Below are 21,024 nucleotides of genomic sequence, written 5' to 3' on the forward strand. Positions count from 1 at the left end.
TATCTTTCATCAAGTTTCAGGAAACACTGATTATTGGAGTCAATAGGTTATCATTTTGCTATTTATTTTCTTCTCTCAAGCTCTGGAAAAAATGTCCTCTGTATAAATTAAACAACAACAACAACAACAAAAAAGTTGTAAATTCTATGTCATTACAGTCAACAGAAAACAGAATGCGTTCAAAATGTGCGGCCACAAAATATCAGGTATATGTTTGAAAAAGAAAAAAAAATGACATTCTAGCCTTGTTAAAAGGATAATGGTCCCATATTTTTATTAACAGGTTAGCAAAACAAAATCCAATGGATTACAATATTTACATGTTATTTGAAAAATAAAGTAGTGATAAAAGCATGTCACAATTATTTTCTCTTTTTTTCCTTTCGTTGTTTTGTTTGTTTGTTTTTGGTAACCATCACAGACATCCAATCCAGGTAGGAAACTGTTCAGTACATTTCAAATGAGGCCAATCAAAAGCAAGTAAGGACACAGAAGAATCTCTGTCTAGATATTTCACACTTTCCCCTTTTCTGGTTTCCACATGATGGCCTCATCCCTAAAAAAATTAAATTAACATCCTACAAATAAAAATTCTTAATATAAAAAATAATAATAATAATAATAAAAAAAAAAAAAAAAAAAAAAAAAACCCAAAACAAAACAAAGCAAAAAAGATCATGCTTTTCAAGTACATACTTACTTCACAAATGCGACATCTTTCCATGGATTTTCTCTGAAGCTGTGTGGGACACTGACATCTCAGTTTACCCTCTTCCCTTCTGGCCCACCCACCCACCCCATCAACCCTTCCAAGTTAAAAAAAAAAACAAAACCAAACAAAAAAAAACAAACAAGGACAACAAAAGAAACATGAAAAACAAGGACTCACATTTGCCCACACACATACATCCAAACACCAGCATGTGTAGATGTGTACACACACACACACACACACACACACACACACACACCTAAGCTTCAAGAAAGTTCCTTTCTACTTTTTGGAACAAAACCCCTTGTTCACAATCATAATGTACTATAAATGTAGACTTGCTTTTAGTCTAAGCTGCTCTTGGAAAAAAAAAAAAAAAAAAAAAAAAAAAAAAAGCAAGCCACTGTGGGGAAACAGAGCAGCCAGATGCAAAGAAAAAAGCACTTCTCCAGGCTCCCTGCAGGATATGCCATCTCCTGTCCAAGCTCACGAAAGGGATGGCTCCCAAAAGAAATGAGACAGCCTCACAATACACAAAGCAAACAAAACACAGAGCTCACAGCACATACGAAAGCCAGCCCAATGTAACAGAAATCATTGGTGTGATGTGTGATGTGTAGGTTTGAGGAAAAAAAAAACAAAAAACCCAAAAGGGTGATAGGACCTCTTTGTCTGGCCCCTATGCTGCATAGCTGTGCTCGGAATTTGGTTCTTTAGTTAGATTAAAAAGAAAACAAACACAAAAACAAATTCAAAAGGGAAGTTAACCTCTTTGTTATGCTCATGTTTAAAATTATAAAAATTCACACACACACACACACACACACACACACACACACACACCACACACACACCCCTCCTAACTCTCCCTTGACCTCAAATTAAAACAACAAACACACAAAGAACAACTCATGAAGAAAGAACAACTGAATTTGTGCTGTGTTCGTAACACTCACATCGAGAGAAAAAATAAACATGTGGCCAACGAAATCCCACAATCACCATAAAATTAGTTCACACGAACCTACAAATTCTAAATTATAGCTGAACACTAATAAACAGCTTACCTGGAATACAAGATGACAATTCACACACAGTTATCTAGTAATTAAAGTCTGTTTCTTTTTTTTTTGTTTTGTTTTTTACTAAAATAATTAAAAAAATCACAGTATTTTAAGAAATAAAACCCACGTGGGGATTTTAAGCACAATTTGTGTTCCTTTCTTTAAAACTCTTTTTTTTTTTTCTCCACTCACCATCCTGTCCAGCAGTTCTCTCTACATTTATAACCACGAGGGCCACAGGTAGTACAGACAAATGCAGAGAATTCCCTTGGTTAAGTCTGAGGTACTAGGAAACAGGTGACTGTTTTATGCAAAGCAGTTTTTTGTTTGTTTTCTGTTTTGTTATTTTTTTTTTTCTCCCAAAGCGGCTGCAGTTAGGTCTTGAAAAAGCTTAAGGTATTAAAACTAGAAAAACGCACTGAAAGTTGTGCGCCCAAAAGTTGTTCCCCTAGGAGAAAGAAGTCTTCTGTGTCCGGGAGCCTCCGTTTTCCACGCACTGTCCGAGGGGGTCACGGAGACCGCCGTGCCCACGGGAGGTACTTCCCAAACCGCAGCAGATGAAAACTTCCGTGGTGAAGATCCGGAAGGAAGGATGTCGTGACAGGAAAGGAGCCACATATTCCGACCATTTAAATAACTTTAATTTACATACTCACTCACACAGGTACCAGTGCTTTGAAAATAGATTGTTCGGTCCTAAAAGCAGCTTTGTTCTGTCTTCTGTCTGTCCCCGCCCTTCTGAGCCCACGCCGACCCTCCCACATTTTCATCACGGTTCAAGTAAGGTCTGATAAGAATTTCACCAAACTCTTATTCGTTTTTGGCCTCTGCATTCTCCAGGAGAGATTTGTCGGCAGCTACTACACAGATGGTTACTGTTTCACTCTTTAAGGGAAAGTCTAACCCCATCGGCTCATCGTCTTCCTTGGCCTCTATGGAGGGCAGCTGCATACTATCTTCCACCATCTCCTTTGTATGGATCTCGTTCCTGCTCACTTGGTTGGTGTCATGCAATGCCCTGGAAAAGCAAAACAGAAACATTCATCAGCTAGGTGTGGTGGAACATGGCTCTCACTGCAGCGCTTAAGTGGTGCAGACAGGAGGATCAGGAGTGGTGAGCACGCGCTTCTGGAGGCCCAGCTCAAGTTCAGGGATCATTACCCTGGGCAACCGTCATCTTTTCTGTGTGTGTTCGTTTTGAGACAGAGTAGTCTCTCATGACTAGGCCAAATACACTAGGCTGGCTGGCTAGTAAGCACAAGTCCTCTCTCTGCCTCCCCGGAGCTGATGTACAAACATACACCATCATGCCCAGCTTAACCTGCACTCCAGGTGTGGAGCTGAAATCCTTAAGCATTTTATGACCTTCCTGGCCTCTCACATTCTTTTTCTAACCAAACTAAAAGCTCATCTATCCTTTCTTCTCAGATCCTAAAGGTGCATTTAAGTTTCCCATGAATGAGTTCTGTGTGTATATAACTAAATTGTTGGTGACTTTCTATTTGTTATGTATAGGTCACGTAGACCTCTTTCTGATGATTCGGACCCCTAAAAAGTATCCAGTGTTGTACTGTGCTTTGACTATGCCATCCATGTTGTTTCCAAATTAATATAGCTTTTTGATATTATCATTTTCCTTGAGTTGAGCTCCTGGAAAAATACCAAGAACTGACTCACACTCAGATCTATCGGCTGAACTCAGAGGCTTAGGTATTGACCAGTAATGATTAAGACAAAGGAACAACTCTGATATTGAAGATTTATTAGTCAATAAATCATCCAAAAACACACGAAAACTAAAACCCTGCAGGCATCAACTATGACTTGAGAAACTTAGTTATGCTCTCAGAGGCCTGGACACCTCATGACATTATCTCATACAAACCACAAATTAGTTCTCTTGTCTGGTGGACTAAGGAAGGGTTCCTTGTGCAAAGGACAATTCTATTTTCAAAGAGGTTAGGTCAGAACCTGACAGGAATGCTCTCAATTACCTGAGAGGCAGGTGTGGGATGGCGCTGTGTCTCTGAGGTAAGTCTTGGCATGCTCAAGGCCATTCATGGAATGAGCAAACACAGAAGCCAGAAATTCAGACCACGATCCACATTCTCTCAGAGAATAAGATCCAATTGCAAAGTAAAGGGACATGCTACCCTAGAGTCTGGGGGGGGGGGGGGGGAGGAACCTTCCTTCACCTGACTGTGGCAGGGTGGCCATTTTAAAACTTAATGAAGAAGGAGGAGTCTGCTTTCTCAGTCACCACTGCCTGTCCTTCATGCTCAGTAAGGTGGTACTTGGTGGTGGTGGTGGCTCTAAGTAGCATTAGGGGATTCTAGCCTCCCTCCCTCCCACCCTCTCGTTTGGGACAAAGGTCTTCTCATCCATCGCCCTACTTACATGCCATGTCTCAACACATGTCTTTCCCAGTCAGAGCCCTGTGAGAACGCCCGTCCACAGAATTCACATGGGAATCGCTTCTCAGGGTTCATACCAGGCCCCCGGTCGGAAAATCTCATCAGCTCTGCAAAGGGAGAGAAAGGGCCAGCGTTACCTTTGTGTTTCTGGAATCTAGAGGGTCAACATTCACTGGAAAATACTTCCTGACTTACCCGGGGAGCTAAACTGGTGTCTATCAGCATCAGACACCCCACTGACTCAGAGCTTCTTTCAGGATACTTCCTGAAGAGATCTCAGGAGGTGTCCTGGGCTCAGTCACTAGGATATGCATTTCTCCTCATGTATGCAGCTTCTTCTATCACCAACAACACAGGTTTCTTCTTGCCAGAAACGGTTCCTTGGCCTACCCTAAGACCCCATTACATCTGTTTTCTAATTAACTCATCCCTTCTGCATGCTCTGACTGAGGGCTTGACAGCTTGGCAGCTACTCAGTGTCTATCTGAAATAGGGTTATCTCCTCACTAAGAAGAAAATAAACCACAGAAAGCACCCAACCTGGTTCTACAGTGTAGGCCACAGGACTTTCTTCATAGTGCAAGTCAGGTCAAAGCTTTATAACATGTATAAGGCTTTTGGATGGATAGGAGCCCTGCAAAGACCTGCCTGTGTGGTACCCTAAACAACTGTGAGGTGGGGTGGAAGCTTATATAAAAGCCTGTCTGGGACATTGAGATGTCTCAGTAGATCAATGTTGCTCCCAGGCTCGATGACCTGAGTTTGATCCCTGGAGCCCACATGGTGGGAGAAGAGAACCACCAATTCCTGCAAATTGTCCTCAGACCTCTGCAATGTGCAACTCTCTCTCACACACAATAAACAAACACATGTAATAATAATTACTACTAATAAAAGCAAGCATGTCCCCAGCCACTGACAGATCCTGGCCAACTGCCCAGTATTTATTTCTCAACCGATGATATTCACAAATACAGGGATACGCAGACATTTCTGAATGGGTCTGGTGTATACTTCATCAAATATTGGCCTCGTTGTTTTCTTTACTCCTGTGATGCTGGCACATGTTAGAGGCCTTTTACATGTGTATCGTGTAGCTAACTGTTTTTAAGCCATACCTCCTGGCAAGCTCAAAGATGAGGGTTTACATGGCCTTTGTGATGTCCTGAGTCCTAAGCCCATATGTCTTTCATTAGCCCTCGGAGAGCCAAGTCTTCACATGGGTAGTAAGTAGCAGACTACATGGTTCTAAAAAAAGGGTGGAGAAATTTGATCATTTTCATCTCTGATTACTGTGGGCCCCGAAGATTAGACGTCACAGGAAGACATCTTCTGGTTAAAATGCCCGTATTTCACGGGCTTGGGCTCTGTGATGCGCCTTCATCCTCCTCACAAAAAGCTAAGTGCACAGGGCCAGCTCTCACAAAAGACAAGACATTTTCTCACAAATTAAGAAGATCACCACACAAGCCATTAAAAATAATTGCACAGACTATCTTCCTTGATTCTTTTCACTGGAAATGACACAGCGCCATCTGCTCCGCGCATTAATTCCTTAGCAGGGATTATCTTGGGCAAGAAATCAACAGAATGCCTTCCTGACTCCTCCCAGTTGCATAATGAGAGGGGGCAGGGTGGGCAGCGTTCTGCTTGGGTTCCTTTCAATTTCTTCATGCGTGGCTTCTCTCTGAAATTCCCAGGCTGATCTTGCTGTGTGTGTATTCCGATTACACTCCTTAGCTCTCATGTCTGGGAAGGAACTGGGTAGCAGGAAGGCCATGAACTCCCTAACTGAAGGTGTCTATATGAACGTCCAAATTATTCACGAGGAGAATGGTGCTAGTACTTGCTCCTCTGCCCTCAGGAAACATGAAACCAGTCATCTATTGTCTCCAAGGGCACATGCTAAGCTTCATCCTCAAAGAAGAGGCCAGTCTACCTGTCACTTCTCAAATCACTCTCCCTCAGCTTGAGAGCTGAGCTAATAGCCCCTCGTGCACTCTGCCAGAAGCCAGGATGTCTGGCAAAAACACCCCAGGCTATTGTTGGCACTGTCTTCTTGGCAACAATCTACTGAAATGGTGGAAGATTGATTTTAGGTTGTTTCAAAGGAGAAGGAGATTGGACAAAGGGAACCGTTCCTGCAAGGATGTGTGACAGGGAAGGGACAGTCAGGTACTCAGGTCAGTCCCCCGTACCAAGTTGTCTACCCAAGGAGGAGTTTTCTTCATTTGTTTAGGTCTCTGGATACAGACATGACTCTTTCAGGGGGAAGCAGAAGCCAGGCAGTTCTCCCTAGTTCCACCTAATCTGAAGCCGAAAGCCCAGTGGGTAGAGAGAGGTCAAGCTGGACAAACAGATGTGCTTGCCACCTCACATATTTCAGATGCTGTGTTTTTTCATGGCCTATACTTGTTTTCTTTGTTTTGGGGGAGAGCATTGGGAAACGGAAGACCGTGGAATGCTGATGGCTTCAGAAATAGCCTAAGCTTAGCCTTAGACATGAAAAAAGCTAAAATATCCAATAAGGAAGCTTTTATCTCCTAAAGAGGACAAACAGAGCCACAGAGTACCAGGAAGAAAAAGGAGCCTCTGTAGCCTCCTCAGAAGCATCCTCTCCCTCCCCCGCCCTGAGGACATTCAAAACAGTGCAGAGATGGTAAGAATTTGTTGCGAAGAACATATTTGTTAAGAGTTCTTTTTTTTTTTTTTTTAAAAAAGGGAGGGAAAAGAAATAAGGCATACTTTTGAGATCACAAGCATTTCCCTTATAAGAAATGGCTGAACATAGACTTTAGTCAACCCACAGGTGAGGCTCTTTGGTTTATGCAGTCTTGCAGGTCGAACACAGCAGGCAGCTTTTGACAAGTTAGCACATTTTGGCAGTAAGTCTTGGCTATCTGTGTTGGTTGGAGATTGAAGGACCCAACTAAATCCCTTGATTATCACAGTGGGGGGTTGGGGGGAGAGGCAAGAAATGTACTGTAGAAGAAAATGGCCTAAGGAAGACACCTGCTCAGGCCTGCTAGATATTCTGCCATAGGGGCTTAGTCTAGCCCTTGGGCTAGTGCATTTCATGAGTGGGGTCTCTTTAAAAAAAGAACATTTTAGCACTCAAAGAGGTTGGAGATGTGTGTAGTCTTAAGAGATCTGCTTTGGAACAAGAAGACTGAGATTCACACTTCAGTGGGTTTATTATTTGTCCTCCTATCATACTTTAGATAGATCTTAAGTTTGTCAGAACTATTATTTACTAGGTCCATGACTTAGATGTTATGTCATTTAATTAATGTTTTTGGCATCTTATAATCCAAGGCCTCTCACACCACAGGCAAGAATTTTATCACTGAGTTACATCTCTACCCTTTGTTTTCCATTATAATATCAAAGCAACTGCAAAAGACCACAGCAATCTAGAGTGAACAGGATAAGAAGTTCTAGGCACTTCATTCCATGACTTTAAGATAAATAAAGAAAAACAAGGTCACCAAAACAGCTTAACACTTAGCCAGAATTAGATTCATGGAGCAGTGGGACAAAAGAGAGTCCTGAAACACAAAAAAATTGAGTTTTGAGAAAGTTGCCAATAATACCCAATGAGAGAAAGACAATTCTGTAAATAATCACTGGGACAATCAGGCGTCACAAGCACAGAAAACTGGATCCAGATCTCCCAGATGGAAAAACAATCAATTCAAAATCAATAAGAAATTGAAACATAGGTTCTAAAACCATAAAAGGTGATGGACGAAAACACAGGGTGGTGGTGGGGTGATCTTTATGACACTGGTTGACCATGAATTTTTTCTTTAAAATTTTTTACATGACCCCCAAATCACAAGTAACCAAAGAAAAAATAGGCAAATGCGAGTTGAATCTAGCAGAAAAGTTTCTGTACTACCAAGGAAACAGAAGAAAGAAAAGGCAAGCCACAGAAGGGTAGGAGATTCTGTAGACCACACAGCTGCCACAGGGTCAACATCCAGGATATATGAAGAATGCAAACAACTCAGTCGATATTGGAGTGAACAATTTCCAATTAAGAAATAGACAAAGGCTCTGTATAAGCATTTCTCAGAAAATATTCTAACAGACATCAGCAACATAATGGTACTCCACATCCTGAACAAGAGGGAAATGCAAATTCAAGCCTTAAGTACCGCTCCACAGCAGTTAAAGTGTCTATTACCAAAAGAAGGAAAGATAACAGGTGTTGACGGAGGCAAGCAAAGAACAACGCTGTAGACTAGTGGCAAACTAGGGCAGCCGTTAGGGGATACTGTGTGCAAGTTCCCCAGCAAGCTCACTACTGGGTTGACACACAAAGAAAATGAAGTAAGTGAAGAGAATATCTCAAGGAGATGTCCAGTGTTCACCTCAGCATTATGCACAACAGCAAAGACATAGACTTCATTTCAGTGGCCATGAAATGAATGTATGAAGGGATACAGAAAATGTGTTGCATACACCCACTGGTATATCATTTCTACCATTCCACTTTAAGACAAGAAATCCTGTCATTTGTGACAACATGGATGAGGACTGTATGTTAAAGGAATGAGCCAGGCATATATGCAAAAACTAAGTGACTCTACTCCATGCGAATCCTCATTCAAATCCAGTGATTTAGATTGTGGAATGGATATGTTTGAGGGGGATGGACATTTCCGAAGCTCAAGGTTGGGGATCTGAGGACATATTAGTCAAAAGACATTACATTTCAGGCAGATAGGAAGGATGAGTTCAGGAGATCAATTGTGTGGCATGGTGACTATAATCAATAATGCTACTGCAGTTTGAAATTGCTCAGTTGATTAAGATATTATTCCCTAAGATAAGTGAGGAAAAAATGTTAATTAACTCCATTTAGCCATTCCACAATGTGCACCTATTTTAAAACATCACAAATACACATATATTTTCTTAACTTGTCAACTTAAACTAAAGAAAATACCAAAGTTTAAAATCATTTAAGTTTTTTAAGTTAAGAAAATCTATATATTGATTACCTTAGGAGACAGACACTGCTATTATTATTGTAACTGTCGCTATTATTTGAGAGCTGGTGAACTCACAAAGATAGAAAGCAAAGTCCTATAGAATAGGGGCCAAGCTCTGGTGGGCCAGCTTCAGAACCCTCCGTACTACGTGAGACTAAAGACATGGTGCTCTGCAATGGCCACTAACATGATTCTTCTCATCACCACAATGATGGTGGCTATTACGCTCTTTGCTCAGTTACAGTATCTGTGCAGGAACTTTTTTGCTCAATCTGTAGTAACTCAAGGAATACATTCCAACCTGCATCCTTTCTTTAATTTTGAATATGTGTGTGGGTGTGGGCAGGGCAGAAGAAAGAGTCTGATCTCCTGGAACTGGAGTTACAGGTGGTTGTGAGCTGCCTGAAACGGGTGCTGGGGACTGAGCTCAGGTTCTTTCAAGGGTAGCAAGCGCTCTTAGCTGCTGGTCCCTCCTCTCTCCAGCCCTTCACTCCCCATCCCATCCTGCGCTTTTATACACTCTGGGGATGCCCACAGTGTTCTACGCTTACATAGTAAACAGGGACAAGTCTCTAGATCCCACAAACATGCAATCTGCAATTAAACACATTCTGGAGTCTTTTTATCTTAGAATAATGGGAGAATGGCAGGGGTTGGGACAATAGTTTAAAACTGCCAACTTTCGCTGGTGTTTTCTGCAAATACAGGGGAGGATGAGACACTGTTTCTTCCTCTTGGTAGCGTGAAAAAAGAGCCCTCAGGGGTTAAGGGAATGGCCCTATGGGGGGACATGTGTAATGTCCAAGTTCATTCCAGGCTCTCACTATGATCCCAGTAGCAATCCAAGTTCACTCTCACTCCTCCATAGCACCAGGCTGCCATTCATCTTGCTCCTTGCTGTCTGCATTCTGAAGGCTCCTCAGACACTAGTTTTCCTTGCTAGGAACCATATTAATTTTTTTTTCTTAGCAAACATACATCTATAATTAGAAAGAAAATGTCTGTTTTCCTTGGAGTTCCTATAGCTGGTAATAGTTTGTAAAGACAGGGCCCCTGATGGTGCGTGCCTAAGCCAGTCTGTTCTGCTACTTAACCAAGAAGAAGCCTTCCTTCTGTTCTCCCACAGCAGCCTCCTGCCTCCCTTCTGTCTCACTGTGGACATTCTGGGTGCCATCTGGGACTTGGAGAGCAGGGTAAGACTAACCTCTGTCCTCAGCCTTGCTGCTCATTTCGTCTTCCTTGTCTTCATCCTCGCTGCTGGAGCTTTCCATCTTCTCCTTCATCTGTTCCAGCTGATCCAAGTTAACCCGGCCAACCAGCTCAAAGTTACGGCTGACCTGAAAAAGGTCCAAGCAGATGATGGAGAAATGAACCACAGACTGCATGGCCGCTCTTGGAGGAGATCTTTCCAGCATAATGCCTCCTATGTTTGTGTTTCTGCATCCAAGTCCAGACAAGCTAGGAGTCTGAGAGGTCCGTTTCTTCACTCTGACTCTTAGAGACAGATCTCTCCTTGGCTTCCCCATTCCAAACGCTGAGCCTCCTCACCAAACTTGTGAGACTCAGGTATGGAAAACAGAGCCCCAAACATCACAAAACCGATTACATGGCATCAACACTGAGTTTAAAAACAATCGTGTTTATCTTTAACTACCTAAGCTTTCAATACTTCTGCATGCAAAGAGGCTCCTGCAGGTGTCCTGACCACCTGACAACTATGCTCCTGGGCTGTACCAGTGAGGACCATAAGACTTTTAGCTCTAGTTTAAAATGGAAGCCCATACTTTTGCTACTAGTTAGGCTATGTGTTTGAAACTGACCATGTCTTATTTACAAGAATAGGATTACCTGCACGAAACACAGGTAACTCACCTTAAGAGCTCATGAAATGTATTAACTATGGGGCTGTCAAGAGGGTTCAGGGGGAAAAGAACTTACTGCTCAGGTATAAAGACCTCAGTTTGAGGATCTCAAAACCCATGTAATAGCTAGAATGAGGAGCTTCAAGTGCAGAAACAGAGCAAGCTCAGAGCATCAAGAGGAGAACATGCACGCGCGCGCACACACACACACACACACACACACACACACACACAGTGGATGGTTTTCATCTAAAATGTAGTTAGAATAAGGCAAGAACCCGAGCATCCCTCAAAGTACCATTCGAAGGAAGCAATAATCAAATGATTATGTCTTAACGAGCTCTGGTTTGGGGTTACCAGATCAACAGTAGCACAAAATGTGTCTTCTCTGTACACATAGAGTTGTTAGTGATGACAGGTGAGGACGCTAGAACAAGCCAGAGCTTATGTGTGTGCTCTGATTCCCCCCTTTGAAGGCCAGGGCAGGGGGATATCAACACAAATGCCACTCGGTCCCTGCCTCCAGAGGCCCACAGTATAGTTAACAGCCGAAGGCAGACATCATTAATTAGGTAGGCCAGTTCCACAGCTGCTACAGTAGACGGAGCAATGAGAGCACAGGGGGGAAAGAGGGCTTATAAGACAGTTCAGAGAACTCTCTGGGGCCAGGCTGGGACAGAGATGTGAAGAGCACCACCAATTCCATATGCCCAGCAGATGGGATGGCCATCATTGGCTATGACAAATGAAAGGGACCTCAACTCAGGGTACTGGGGCCAACTAGGTGTTATGATGAGACTTAACACTGCTCTGGCAGTAGGAGACTGGTAGAGCTATGTGGAAGGCAGAAGGCATCTTCATAATAATACCCTGCTCTACCTATGAGAATGGAACCCATGAAGTCAATTGATTTGCTCTTTCCCTGGGCCTGGGGTTCTATCTCGGAGCCCCTAGTTTTCATGGAGCTCATGGTAACAGAAGATCTGTCATTAAATCAAGTTCCCTTTGTCCCTTTCCTTTTTCAGGGGTTTCTGAAGAACTATCTATTTTTCCTTGCTAGAAAACTGTTCACATTTCAGATTCTGCACAATTTTAAAACAGTATGTGGCATTTCCATGGTAGACGTTCAACCCAGGACAACCAGGATTTATCTGTTCTGAAGATGTCTATAATCTCTGCTAGGCAATTAAGACTTAAAACCATTTTTATTTTTGTGCCATGTAATGAGAATTTTTCTAAAATTAAAAAAAAATCTTTATAGTGCTGCGTTATTCTAACATTTAAAACCCCCAAACTAGCCATCTAAATGCTAATCTGAACACAAAGGGAGGACTCCTTTCTCCTTCTGCCCCTATTAGCCTATCGTGTCTCCTGACTGGATCACCATAAGCCCCATTCCAAAATCAGTTCTGCAGTCTCCATTTCCCCTCTTCCTGTATCTATTCCCCAGTATGGGCAGAGTCATCTTTAAGAAAATATTAAGAGGCTGGGGAGATGGCTCAGTCAGTAAAAGCTTCCTGTAGAAGTGTGAGGAGCAATGTTTGGATCTCCAGGACCCATATAAAGAGTCGGGCGTGGCTGTAAACTCTCTGGTCCTAACTCTGAGGAGTGGAAGAAGGAAGATTCCCTGGGGCTAACTGGCTAGCCAATGGAGGAGTGGGTGAGCTCCAGGGTTGGTGAGAATTCCCATGGAGAGTGATTGAGAAAGACACTCAATGGCCACCTCTGGCCTCCATACACAAGCATACACAAATCCCCCTCTGGTAGCATCTTCTCTAGGCTCCTCTCCACAGTTACCTAGCAGCAGTCAGATATGCCTGACTCACTGTAAAAGTGGCTGCTTGCCCCCTCTGCTCTCTCTTGTCTTTTGCTCTAGCTCTGTCCTCTCCCTCCTGCTCCTCTCTCTCTCTCTCTCTCTCTCTCTCTCTCTCTCTCTCTCTCTCTCTCTCTCTCTCTCTCTCTCTCTCTCTCTCTCCATGTCTACTATCTTCTCAATGCCCATGCCCTGAATAACTGAATAAGCTCTATTCTATATATACTATGTGGCTGGTCCCTCAGGAGAAAGGGATGCTTCAACATTGGCCCTCAGAGGTGCCGCCTTACCCCACACCTGACTGCACATCCACCAAACATATTCCTTCTCTACTCTCTTTATTTTTATAAAATACAACATCCTCTACACACACATAGACATGCAAAAATGGCTATCTTTGCCCTAAGGGTAAAATTCAAATTTTGTGCTGGTTTACAAAGCCTTTCCCCAAGCTCTCCTGTTCCCATCATCTTAACTTACTGAGCTTCCCAGCATGCCCTTACTCCTAAGCCTATACCGGCTGTATCCCTCGAACACACTGACTCAGTCCCCCAGCCCACCCTAGTCTCTTCACTAGGAAGCCTTCCTGTTGTTGCTCTTCATTAATCACGCTGCTTCTTTCTCCCACAGCACCAAACTTGCTCACCTCACACACACCACATTCCCTAAATAATCCCCCTACTCTGTCTCTTTGCCACCAAGCCGCAAACCCCGAGGATAGATTTTGTGTCCTCTCCCAGCTCCATCTCTTCTTGCCAGCAGTGTCACTTCAGAGTGAGCACTGCTCAGACTGCCTGGCTACCATCTAGCTTCATTTTAACAAGACTCTCCAATGTTTTCAGCCCTGTGTGACACATACAGTGTTCCGTGAGGGAATGTCATCTTTAATCACCCTATCATATTTCATAAGAGGACATGATTCCTATTCCTCTATGTATTTATCTGGGGTTATGTTATTCCTGGCTCTCTCTTCCTTTCATGTTAAGGTTTCATCTCATAACTGAAATTTCCAGATATAAAGTTAAAGGGTCTTGCCAAAGGCTATAGACTTGATTAAGGTTCCAATGTACCTCTCAGTTAGCTTTGGAAAGGATCAAAGGTCTTTCCTGGATCAGGTGACTGATGGCTAAGTGACTCATATCTTGATAGTCCAGAAAGATAAATTGAAGGCAATTCACCTCCTCCACCTCCCAGGACCAGAAGTAATATCCCATCATCCTGTTTCCATAAGAGGTGACAACTAAGGGAGAAAGAGCAGGCTTAGAGTATTACGTCTAGAACCCTTCGCCGAGTTTCACAGGTGAAAGACGCCACATGTTTCCAAAGCCCACGTATTTCAGATTATAAAACTATATGCTGACACACATGTTCTGTGAAAGTCACACATGAATGATCCCAATCCCAAATCCTATTGAAAGTCACATCTAGTGCCGGGCGGAAGCAGCTGGGAAGGGGGACGTGAGCAGTGACATCCATGAGCCGATCAGCAGACACTGACCCCTGAGCTCTGATGTGAGGACCCCCATGAATCCCCTTTCTCAGCTAATGGCAACTTTCACAGCCTTTCTTATTTGTTGGTTTTAAACCATTCAGGAGATGGGGGAGAGGAGAGGAAAGAGATTTAGATCTGTTCTTTGCATAGACCCCACCCCTGCCACGCCAGCTTGCTTTAAGAACTTTGCAATTGGTTAAGATTACCTAGTTGAAAACAAATTTTCATGCTAAGCCCTGATGGGTACAGAAAAGATAGATATAGACATGCTTGCCAGAGACAGAATGGAACTTGCCACCCTCATCTTCAGGTGACATCACAGACATCGAGTAGGAAAGACTGTGACAAAGCAGATCGACCCTATGTTTCCAGGTTTTCAGGGGACAGAGTTCAGCCTCTTATTGGCCGTACATACTTATCTTCACATGAGACACCCAACCAAGATGCTCGCATCACCTACAGTTTATAATCACTGTGAGAAAGAACAGCCAGAGTAAACTTTTCTTTCTAGAAAAAGTAAATGCAGAGAACATGGAGCATGGCCTGTGGTGTGATCCTTAACCGACACTGTGGAGCTGAGAATGACTTACATGCAGGATAAGAAATTTGTTTTGTATAAAGGGCCATATAATTGACGATTGTAAGCTTTCTGGACCACAAAAAACTTAACTGTTCAAAAGTCACCGGGAACAATATGTAAAGATGCATACAAATGTATACATATGAACACCTAGGTATAGACAGCAAAATTGGGAATCTGGAGGCTTTTGAGTTTTTCAACTATTTAAAAAACTTCAAACACTTTCTTGGATGGTAGGCCATGTAAACTCAACCAAGACACTGGAAATGGTGTGCTGGAATTAGCCCATGGGCCACCCTTTGCTAATGCCTGCTGCAAGTAGATCCCTGGCTGTCTGTGATGGATATGTAAGGAGGAAATTAGTGTGAACAACAAAGTATTATCTGTAGGACTGTCCACAGGAGATGCTCAGGGATGCAGATGACAAATTCTGTTGAAGGGGCTGGAGAGATGGCTCAACAGTTAAAAGCACTGGCTGCTATTCCAGAGGACCCAGGTAGGTGCCCAGCACCCACTTGGCAGCTCACAAGTACCTGTGACTCTACTTTCAATACCCTCTTCTGACTTCTGTGGGCACCAGGCACTCATGTGGTGCATAGACATGTGCAGCTAAAGCACCCATATTCATAGACAAGAATAAGACAACAATTTTAGAAGTATGTTGCATTCTCAGCTAGCAGCATCCCTGCTAAGAGTTAGAGTAAAACCTTAAAGAGAGGACATTAATATTTATCCATGTTGTCCTGAATGGCAGGATTCCTTTCCTTTCTCTGGTTGAATACTATTCCACACTCAGTTGTTCACACACATAGTTCACACTCAGTGAGTGTTATTTAAATTTATTGCTGACATGATAACCCACATGATTCAGGCATCCCAGCACTCAAGAGGCAGAAGCAGTCGGATCTCTGTGAGTACCAGGCTAGCTAGGTTGCAGAATGATTTCCAGGACAGCCAGAGCTGTTACATAGAGAAAATCTGTCTCAAAATATCCAAAAAACGGAAAAAGAAAAACCCATACGAGATCACAATGTATAAAGAATTCATGACATTTACATCCCATAAATTTGGCTGCTGATGTGAGAATAAAATTGGACACTCCCTTAAAGGTTAAAAAAAAAAACTTAGTAAATATCGGCTACATACAGTAAACGTATCCAGTGGTCTTTACATGCACCCCATTTTCCTTAGACTAGTGTGTACAGTATGCTACAGTTATCTTCCACATCAGAAGACGAGACAGAAGAGGAAATAAGGGTTAAAGTCATGATGTGATTCTCTTCAGGAGAATAGCTCAGGCCTTTTCTACTATAACAAACCATCTGCAAGAATGCAAAGGCACTCTCGGGAGGTAGAAAAAAAAGGCCTACTAAGGAAAATAACCCAGGTGAAAACAAACAAACAAACAAACAAACAAACCAATAGGTATTTATACCAGTGTTGTGTTGGAAACTTGATGAGTAGGTGGCATCCCTTGACAAGTTTTCTTCAAAATAAAAGACTTTTAAAGAACAGTACAAAGAGATAATCCTGAAGTAGCCAGAGGGGTAAAAGAGCGCAGAAGACAAGGTCCAGATCCGATTTCTTGAAACTAAATTCAGCTTCTGACCAACTTAACTTAGCTAAAGTCCAGAAGAAGTCTACTCGCGTGGAAACCCTGGTATAACTCTAGACACAATCTCTGAGGAAAGCTAGGAGAAGCACAACACCAAGAGACTCTGATCTGGGCAGTTGAGCTGTTGCCAATCTTCTAGATCCAAAGCACAAATGCTGGCAAGGTCGCCAAGGCTTGATAAATTCAACCAACAGGGTTCCTCAAATTTCATCTTTGAAAAGTGATTTCACTCAAGGATTCATTTCATTGAATCTCTGCGGCAGGAGAGGCACTGTTAGATTTTGGAAGGAAACACAGGAATGTCTGAAGAAAAGCAGGTTAGAAGTGAGAGCATCAGGTTTGACCAGGGAAGACAGTGAATGCTTTCAAAGGTTATGGGCAAATAATGTCTTTGTCTAATGTTGACTTGATAAATATTGCCCAGGGCTCGTGGTGGAAGCACACACCTCTGGAAAACAGTCACATTTCTTACTTGTCTGATTCTGGTTTATCTGTCTTTTCAACCCCATGAAAGAGACAGATGTCCAGCTGACATATCAAGAAACAAAGGCAACAGGAGGGAGGAGATCAGTGTCGAAATAAAACGAGCCTCCGCAGAGACTTGGAGCCTGAAGATGGCCTTAGAAGCCACGGGACTGCTCACTGATACTTACTTCAGAAACTGAACACATTTTTTTTTTTTTTTTTTTTTTAAGGTGGCTAAATGTTTGGTGGTTTGGAGAGAGGGTAGATCTCCAGTTCAAACTTATATTCATTTTCTGAAATTTTCACTACAATGTATTTTATGGATTTAGAAAATTGATTTAAGAGGCCAGAGCTTGTTGCTTACTTCTGGACTGAAGGTTCCTTTGTTTCCTGGAAACTGGCGCTCACATGCGCAAGTGCACACGTGCATACACACACACACTCACACACAGAAAGAGATACACATTTCTTAGAGTTCAGTTGCCTGAGACTCCATTTGTATAAAAAAATTAAAAACATTTCAAAGTGAATTCAATTAGTAAATGTATATTCCTGAATAGGCTATCCTAAATGAAATATACTGAACATGAGAATTTTATGAGAAAACCAAGTTAGAGATAATATATTTTTATGTTCCTTTAAGTTGCAAAGAGACTTCAGAACCACGAAACAGCATTAACGAGGTACTAAATATACTTGAAACTTTCTTCAAAATAAGTGTTTTTTGTTTTGTTTTTAAATATAAGAAATATAAGCTCTTTTTTTTTTTTTAAGCAAGACTTTAAAGTTCGTGGAAGTGTTAAGCCTGCATCTTTCACGGGGACGGTGGAGAAGAGGTGTCACTAGCTGGCGTTTTATTGTGCATGTGCAGGGGGAGGGAGGAGGAGGAGGGAGTGATAGAGAGTAAAGTGCAGCCTCCTAGAGGATCCAGTGTGATCAGAAAAAGAATGAAACAGCCTTCACTACTTTAGATCCCGGGAGATTACACGTGATTCCTTGCTTGCTGGCACAGAGAAAGGTCTAGAAGGACAGGATTCTGTTTGTCACCTCTAAAATGAGGGTTCTGATCGCCACCCTTTCTCCTCTGCTCTCTGGCTTCTGAGGATAAACACGGCAGCCTACATCAAGTGCACTTGACATTTTGGTTCTTAAATGCAATGATGTCTTTGACTTCAAGGACCCCTTCTGCTATTACCAGCTTTCTGTCCACGGCACATGTATCAGTATCTGTAGAAATGTGCCTCAGCTTTTCAGCCTTGGCAGGGAGAACTCAGATGTCCAGTGTTGGCATGACCAGGTCTGTTTAATGAAATCCTCTGATAGAAAAACACGTCCTACAGAGCCTTATAGATTCTTTAAGATTTTCTCCACCATACAACATCACCTAAAGTGATTTGTATCAGGATACAAAAAGCAATACACTCAACATTACCTTATTGAAAACATGGCAGCAATCTCCACCTCGAATTTTTTTGTTGACAACTTATGCATTAGTCTGGCTCCATTGGTTCAATGATTAATTTGTCAGAAAATGCTTCTGAAACTTAGCATCTACTGAGGACTGGCTGTGTGGCAGAGTTTGGGGACTGAAATATAACCCACTGGCTACATAATTTATATATTTTATTTGAACAATTCAACTTCTTTTTTTTTTTTAAAGTAAAGTGACTGATTTAGACCCTCACCCAGGTCAGTTTAGATTCTTCACCTTTGAGGTGGTCTCTTAAATTCTTCATAATCAAACCTTATTCCCAAGACTCAGCCCTAGGGAACTTCTGAGCTTCTTCTTGTTGCTAGAGTTCTGAATTTTCTAGACGCTCATATAAAACAGAAGTCCGGTTTCTGTCCATTTAACAAGATCTGAGGTCCCTCCATGCTACTAAATGTCGGTAATTTATTCCTTACTCATAAGTAGTTTTCCATTGGATGGACAGGCTGTATTTCAGTTCTATTTTAAGTCAGCGTGGTGGTTTCAATAGGAATGGTTCCCATAGGTTCATGGATTTGAATGCTTGGTTGTCAGGGAGTGGCACTAGTTGACAGGGATTAGGAGGTATGGCCTTGTTGGAGGAAGTATGTCACTGGGATGGGATTTGAGGTTTCAAGGGCCCAAGCCAGACCCAGAATCTCTATTCCTGTTGCCTAATGCTCCAGATGTAGAACTATTAGCAAGTTCTCCAGCACCATGTCTGTCTGTGGACTGCCATGCTTCCCACAATGACAGTAATGGATTAAACCTCTGAATGTAAGCAAACTCCAACTAAAGGCTTTCTTTATAAGAGTTGCTGCAGTCATGGTGGTCTCTTCACAGCAGTAAAATATTGACTAAGACAGCCAGAGCAGAATTGCTGGGTCTCATGGTAACACAGTACTTAACATTTAATCAGCCTGCTGAACTGCTCCAAAGCGGCTCTATCCCTTTTTGCTTCCACCAGAACTCCAGGATAACTTCTATTTTCTCCACATCCTCAATACCTTAGTGTTGACAACTTGGCACTGACAACCTGGTATCAACCACCTTGGCAGATAATGAAAACTTAATGTTTCTTTAATCTCTACTTTGCTAGTGGTAAATTGTGTCAAGCATCTTTGAATGGACATATTTACCACTTGTCTATGGTTTTTTGAAAAGTCTCTATTCAAATTTTTTACTCATTCTGAGTCAAGTTAAAAGAGTTCTTTGTATGTGTTGGTTCCAGGGCCTGGTACGTAAATACTTGGCAAATATCTGTTTCAGGCTGTTCGTTGGCCTTTTGCTTTCTTAATGGGATCTTCTAAAAGTATCTTAGTTTGGATTTTACTGCTGTGAAAAGACACCATGGTCAAGGCAACTCTTATAAAAACATTTAATTGGGGCCGGTTTACAGGTTCAGGCATTCCATTATCATCAAGGTGGGAACATGGCAGCATCCAGGCAGGCATGATGCAGCAGGAGCTGAGTGTTCTACATCTTCATCTGAAGGCTGATAACAGAATACTGGCTTCCAGGCACTAGGATGAGGGTCTTAAAGCCCACGCCCACAGTGGTACACCTACTCCAACAAGGCCACACCTTCTAATAGAATCACTCCCTGGACCAAGCATATACAAACCATCACAGAAGGACACTTAATTGTGATGACATTCAACTTATCTTTCGTCTCAATGCTCACAGATTTTGTTTCTCATCTAAGCATCATGCTGACATCCAACATTTCATTTATTTCTAGCAAAATTCCTGTTTCACTAAAATGTAGTGAATGTTGTAGTTTAACCCAAATACTTAGGACCATTTTAAGCTGCTTTTTATGTAGAGTTGTTTAGAGACCAAGGGCCAAAACATGTCTGTGCAAATATAATTGTTCCAGAGGTCCCTTAGAAAGAACACCATCTCTCTGTTGTGTTGACATGCTTGATGAAAATTAACTGACCACACGCACAAGACAGTCTACTCTTGGACATCTTCTGGTCTTTAAACTGAGCAATGCCACACTCTCTCAATTATTGTAGCTTTACTTTAAGCCTTGAAACCAAGAAGGGTTGAGTCTCTCAACTTTGCTTTTCTTTTTTGTTTAGATAAATCCATGTCATTTGCATTGCCACATAGGTTTTAGATTTAGTTTATCAACGTCTATAAAAAAATACTTCCCAAAGTTTGGGTAGATTATATGAGATCTATAGATTTGATTAGAAACAATGATCAATACTGAATTAGTTGCCTATTTCATGAATGTGGCACATATGGCAACAATATAGGTCTTTTGTTTCTCTCAGTAGGACTCTGTAGCTCTCAGTGACTAGATCTTACAGCTCTTAGGTTAATTTCATACCAAACTATTTTATTCCTTTTGATGTTAATACATGTAATTAATCTTTACCATCTTTTTTTTTTCAGCATTTAGCAATGTATTTTTCTATCTGTCTCAAATCCTGTAACCTCGATAATGTCATGAGTGTTCTAGTAGCTTTTTAATACTGTCATCAGGATTTTGTAGCTATTGAAATCAGGGAGTAAAAAAACAAATTCT

The 21,024-nt window shown here is 42.0% G+C and overlaps 1 protein-coding gene across 5 annotated transcripts in view; it reads right to left on the minus strand.

Annotated features, from left to right (window-relative positions):
* Positions 1-1,076: 1,076 nt before the first annotated feature.
* The window catches only part of Znf462 (zinc finger protein 462), a 139,372-nt gene continuing 119,424 nt past the window's right edge, over positions 1,077-21,024 (minus strand). For all 5 annotated transcript variants that reach the window (XM_076934948.1, XM_034503123.2, XM_076934949.1 and 2 more), the window contains exons 11-13: positions 10,395-10,527; positions 4,174-4,297; positions 1,077-2,794 (exon numbers count right to left, since the gene is read on the minus strand). In XM_076934948.1, coding sequence (XP_076791063.1) covers positions 2,587-2,794; positions 4,174-4,297; positions 10,395-10,527 — 465 coding nt within the window. In that variant the 3' untranslated portion in view covers positions 1,077-2,586. The remainder of the gene's footprint in view (positions 2,795-4,173; positions 4,298-10,394; positions 10,528-21,024) is intronic.

The sequence above is a fragment of the Arvicanthis niloticus genome, chromosome 5 (assembly GCF_011762505.2).
Source record: "Arvicanthis niloticus isolate mArvNil1 chromosome 5, mArvNil1.pat.X, whole genome shotgun sequence".
Classification (NCBI taxonomy): Eukaryota; Metazoa; Chordata; class Mammalia; order Rodentia; family Muridae; genus Arvicanthis; species Arvicanthis niloticus.